We start from the raw sequence: 5,754 nt of genomic DNA, 5'->3' as shown, positions 1-5,754 counted from the left end.
ACCTGGCGCCTAAAGGGTTAAAGGACCAGCAAGTAATTTAGTGGCATCTAGCAGTGAAGTTGCAGATTGCAACCAATTGAATATCGCTCGCCTTCCAAGTGTGTAGAAGAAACTGCAGTGGTTGCGAAACTCACAAAAAAGCTCCTATCAGCTCCTAGCCAGTGTTTGGCTTGTCTGTTCTGGGCGAACATAAAAACATGGCAGTTTAACATGGCGTCCTCCATGGAAGAGGACCTGCTCCCTTTGTAGATATACCAGCTCATTCTAGGGTAACAAAGACATGATTCTTATTTTCAGGTGGTTATACACTAATGAAAACATACCTATCCTGGCAATAGATCCTCCTAAATGTTACACACTGGACCTTTAACTTTAACAAACTCTGGGTAATAGTACCGTTGCATTTCCCTCCAGCAGTTCGTGAGCAGTGATGGGCTTGTTCAGGCTCGGTTTGCCCACGTAAATGTCGCTGTCCTGGGGGAAGGCCGAGAGCAGGGAGAGGAGGGCGTCCGGGTTCACGTAGTTATCATCATCCACATGACAAAACCACCTGAGGAGCCACAGAGGGAAGAACAGACTTAAGATGCAGTTGGATTTTAATGCTCTGGGTTTCTCTGCTCCTCTCCATTCCTCCTGCTGATGTCTGCAGCCGGGCGGAACAGAGATTTCAACGGTAATTTTCCTCCTTGTTGTTTTCATTCTTGCACAAAATAAATCCAACTAAACTCACTAAGACTTGGAAATTGCCTGAACTGCACTAGATAATGCATCACATCAACATTAACATTTTTTTTTGTTTTTCAAGTCAAAAGTTTCTGGTTCATCATTTTAGCTTTTGAGAGGGAGTTGGGTGTTCTTCTATCACTGCATCCATTTTGTTACACAGAATTATCTTATGCTGACAAGAAGAAATTAAAGTCTCCCACCACAAAAACAATGTTGCCTTTATTTGTGATCAGAAATTCTAAATTTAAGTTTATGTTATGCGATATATGGCCAAAAAAAACATGTTGGGGTTTTTTTCAAGCTTGGGGCAGCTTCACAATTTTTTTCTTTTTCTTTTCCTACATCATTTTTTAGGACCTCATGTGCAAAAACAGTTGAGCATTAACAATAAAAAACCTGCACCTCCTGCAAGGCTGTCTTCATTCATGCACATTAACAGCACAGGTTATCCAACATAGCTTTGGACTGTCAGAACCAGATGCTTCCTCTAAGAGAACAGACATCCACTTTCATTATCAATTTCAGCAGAGATGGAGCAGAAAAGTCTGCACACCAATTACTCTCCTGCTGTTAATGTTTTCTGAAGAGACGTCGTCTGATATCTGCAGACTAGCATTAACAGGTAGGGACAGACTGAAGTAGTAGTAGAAGTAGAATCCACACTCTGCTCTGTCAATCCTTGTCCCTTCAGCTATCATAACCAACAAACACAAACTGAAAACTCAGCAAATCTTATTTGAGTCTATACGCCTCCTAAATGCAACTGTTAAATTCATTAATTGGAAGCATGGATGTACTAAGGAGACAAAAGACACCTGGAGTAACAGCAGCTCACACAGTCACAGTGTATGGGACTGCAGTGATTCCTGATACCTAATGTAGCCAACTTTCATCTGCGTTACTTTTAGACAGTGCATGTTTAAAGTTTCATGATGTAGACATTTACACATCCTACAAAAACAAAAATTAAAATGATTCCAATTTATTTATTATATTATCCAGCCCATTATATCCATGGGGCTTTTTTCCTATCTTTTTATTCCAGAGCGTGGTTTCTCAATTTTAGAGCACGATTCATTGATTTCAGGAGCGATCTGAGAGCAGACGTTTCACTGGCGCACAGAAGCAGCCTGAGTGCAAGGATAAGGGACGAAGCTGCAGTGTGGGAAATCTGAGCAAGCGACCATATTTGTGAGTGCAAGCATACAATTTGAGCAGAAGTAGAGAGAGTCTAAGTGCAAGCACTTGAGTGCAAGGGCAGGGTTTGTAGGGAAAACATTACAAAATCAGAAAGGGAAATCAATGCTCTTGACTGAAGATGAAAAAAAAAAACTGAAAAAAAGCCCCATAGGGATACAAAGAAAGTTCTGAAAAAAGCTTGTAAGTGAACCTTTAGAGAATATTTTATCACATATACTGTTATTAGTCCCAAAAACAAGCCTTTTTTTTCAAAATAGACTTTTAACGAATTCATCTCAAAATTTAAAAAATACAGGAAAAACTGCACTACTGTCTTCTGACCAGCTTTCCTTTTGTTTTCATAGCATGAATTTCACTGTATTCCTCTGGAGAGGATCAAGTTGTTTGATTTTATTTGCCACCTTAATGACAGGACAGGATGTCAAAGCCTCTTTCCAAAACTAACAGACTCTTATTGCAACATTCAAGTCCAAATTACAAAGCTGCTGGTACCAAACTGAAGTGCTGTCTTGTTTCCTCTGCCATCCTAATGGCTGCCCAACAACACAAAAGGCTTCCATCCAAACCAAACAGCCTCACTTCCCTCTTCAGTCCAAATACCAAAATGGGCCCTGGAACCCAACTGAAATGCTCTGTCATTTTCTCTGCCATCTCAATAACATGACAGCAGTCGAAGTGTTAGTCACACACCAAACATAAACTGTTGAGCCTCATTGCATTTTCCAAAAATCAAAAATATGACAGAATATCAGCAACACATTGTCCAGTATACAGTAATGCAGCCTCAGGCTGGGTCGTTGGTAAAGTAAATCACACACACTGTGTTATCTAATGTATGACGTGGCTGCTTTCATGTTTGAATGATTGCTATGGAAATGGTTTAAGCTATTACCAAATAAAGCCAATAATTGTACATTATGCTCTTCCCTTCAAAATATCTTTATCCCTTATCACACAGGGACAGATGCACTTTAATATTTATAACATAGGGAACATTTGTTTGTAGTTAATGAGTGATGAGCCGTCATAGATGATGCAATGGCTGAATAGAAATGAACAGAACTTTTCCTGTTTCCCACACTATTTGATTGACCGGTGACCTCAAAATTCAATTAGTGCAATTAGTGTCCACCAAGAAAGATGATGAAAAGTTCAAAGGGTATCCCCTGTAATAATTCTGACAGTAATAACCTGTGCTTATGCTTTTGCAACCGTAGAAGATTATTTACTTTGATTTCTCCTTTCACTACCTGCTGCTGTAACATGCATTTCCCAAAGGTGATCATTAAAGTTGGTAATCTAAATCCGATCTTTAAATCCAGTGCGTGAAAGACGACAGACGGGCTTTAATCTGTCTCACCTCTTGTCTGACGCCATGAAGCCGTCATACTCCGCAGACATCTTGCAGGACAAAGCCTGCTGGCTGTGATCTGACTGACAACCTGTTACCACCATGTTAAGACCTGTGGAGAGAACGAGTGAGAAACAGCGTATGTACTTTTGTGAAGTACGTTTTTTAACCAAATAATGAATAGGCTCATTACAATCAGTGTGTAAAATGGGTTTATTTGCATGTGAGACAAAACCTAGGAAGGAAGATGGAGAGAGAGCTTACCTTCTGAACTTAAGTCCTCATCCTCCGTGTCTGTGAAAATGAACGTCTAGACAAAGAAAAAAAACAGAAAAACAAAGAGAGAGAATGATTTAAACACACTAGCTTTTGTTGTATCCTCCTCCTCACATCTTTACCAGTACGTCCTTAAAGCACCTTCATTAGGAGTGAACACACAAACTCATACACACAGGATCAATATCGTTTTGAATGGAGCAAATTCGACTAAAACAAGGTTCCCCACTGTGAGCTGAAGAAATTAGTCATCTCACCCAGACGCAGAACACACACACACACACACACAGCAATACACAGTTATGATCAAAAGTGGTCAGAGGGGCACTATATGGTCGAGTCTGTTTGTTCATCGGCAGATATATGAGTCAAGTAAGTCTCTAATCATACACACAAACACCTTGGTTTTATTACTGTCAAAGCCTGTTCTTACAGTCATTTAACCAGACAGACAGACAGACAGACAAAGCAGTAGATAGATAGACAGATAGACAGAATAGATAGATAGATAGATAGATAGATAAAGATAGATAATAGGATTTAGATAGATAGATAGATCTGTAGTACAACACTGTCCTCTGGTGGTTTAAAATTGTAAAAGCACTCAACCATTGAAGTTTCCAAGCATATTCAATTTTACTTAACTCTTTTTGGAGGAACTTTGATATAATCTAAACTGTATAAGAATTAAAAAGAAGTTATAAAATGTATTTTGCCCTGTTACTTTATAAGGCTGTTCTCCAAAAATAATTTTAAAGTCAAGTAATAATAATTGACTAATACATATCATTATCTTTGTCTATCTAAAGCCATAAGGAAAGTGCTGCAACAGAATTCAATTAAATTATATTCAAATCTCTTTATTCATTTCTCAAGGCATGCATGCGCGTTTACAAATACTCATAAAGAACTTATTCACAGACAATATCAATCTGAAGATATAATGTATCATATTATGGCCTCATGCAGGATCATTCCTGATTCCTTTGCCACTTTCTTCTAGCAGGCACTTCACTCAAAAGATAAAAATCTGTATGGTAATGAGTCACTGAGGTTTGTACCAAGGGATTTGAACATGGCAACCCTTGCGTCACACTCCATCTCCGCAGCCCCTCAGGCTGAACCGTGCGGTGTGTTCAACTTTCTTTGCCAGGCGGGCACTAAATAACCTCCGAGTGGGACAAATCACCCGTTAGATGAGATAAACACAAACCATAACTCATGTTTTATTCAACTCCTGGAAATGTTTTGCTGCATGTTGGCTGGAATACAAGCATACTAACATTTTTCAAGCATGCTTTTTAAAGCATTGTAGATCTAGCTCTGTCAAAGTGACTGCAGCATATGGGCCTATATCATTTTGACATCAGATACATAGAGTTACAGGAAAATAGAAAACAACGGAGCAAAAAAGGGATAAGAAATAGGTCTTACATATGACCTCAACTGTCTTTGATTGTAAATACTAGAATGTGAATACAGATAAGTTCCAGCTTTTGCTGTTTTTGCTCTTAAGTCACACACAACTACTGACCAGTTTCCATAATCAATATGAAGAGGAAAAGTTTTTGTGTCAATAACATTACCTTCATGAATTTAAACATATCCATCAAAATGCTATTTTATGCTCACAAACCCATCTCTCCGGCCATGTCGGAGAAGACCTTTTGTTTTAAAAAAGCTCTTTTTTTCACATAAACATTAACAAAGCACTTTAAAAAGATGGTTTGGGGGTGTGGAAAAACATAGGTGTGGAGAGGAGGTTGAAACAGAAAATTAAAAGAAAACCTTGTGGAAAACTTTGCAAAAGTTACATAGAAATACTCAAATCAAAAGCACGAGGAAGAAGTATACATAACAGTTATTAGTGCTTTTAGTGCAGCAGAATTCTGAGTGACAAAATAAAATGAGTGAAGTATCCATATGATTTAAAAGCTTGTGAAAAGTATTTATATATAATGAATTACAAATGACAGTGTGGGCGAGAGATGTGACTTAACCCAGGCAGAAGTGTGTGTATGTGTGGGCGTGTTTTAAAAAGATAAAGATAGTAAAAGATGAGATAGTTGGGTTAGAGTGTGAAGGGATCAGGGTGTGAAACTGAATTTCCCACCATAGAGAGACACTGAATGTATGATGTGTGTCAGTTTACACGTGTCTGTCAGTGTGTCTGACACGTGTCTGTGTGTGCGTGTGTGCGT

General features: G+C 38.6%; 1 protein-coding gene across 1 annotated transcript in view; it reads right to left on the bottom strand.

Moving 5' to 3' along the window:
• Positions 1–5,754, bottom strand: part of mfng (MFNG O-fucosylpeptide 3-beta-N-acetylglucosaminyltransferase) — a 29,309-nt gene that overhangs the window by 10,714 nt on the left and 12,841 nt on the right. Inside the window, exons 2-4 of the mRNA XM_035660615.1 lie at positions 3,542–3,587; positions 3,287–3,389; positions 397–550 (exon numbers count right to left, since the gene is read on the bottom strand). Of these exons, the coding sequence (XP_035516508.1) occupies positions 397–550; positions 3,287–3,389; positions 3,542–3,587 (303 nt within the window). The remainder of the gene's footprint in view (positions 1–396; positions 551–3,286; positions 3,390–3,541; positions 3,588–5,754) is intronic.

The sequence above is a fragment of the Morone saxatilis genome, unplaced genomic scaffold, assembly GCF_004916995.1.
Source record: "Morone saxatilis isolate NCDOM2014 unplaced genomic scaffold, NCSU_SB_2.0 Contig17, whole genome shotgun sequence".
Taxonomy (NCBI): Eukaryota; Metazoa; Chordata; class Actinopteri; family Moronidae; genus Morone; species Morone saxatilis.
The sequence above is the reverse complement of the archived record's forward strand: the minus strand, read 5'-3'. Positions and strand labels throughout refer to the sequence as shown.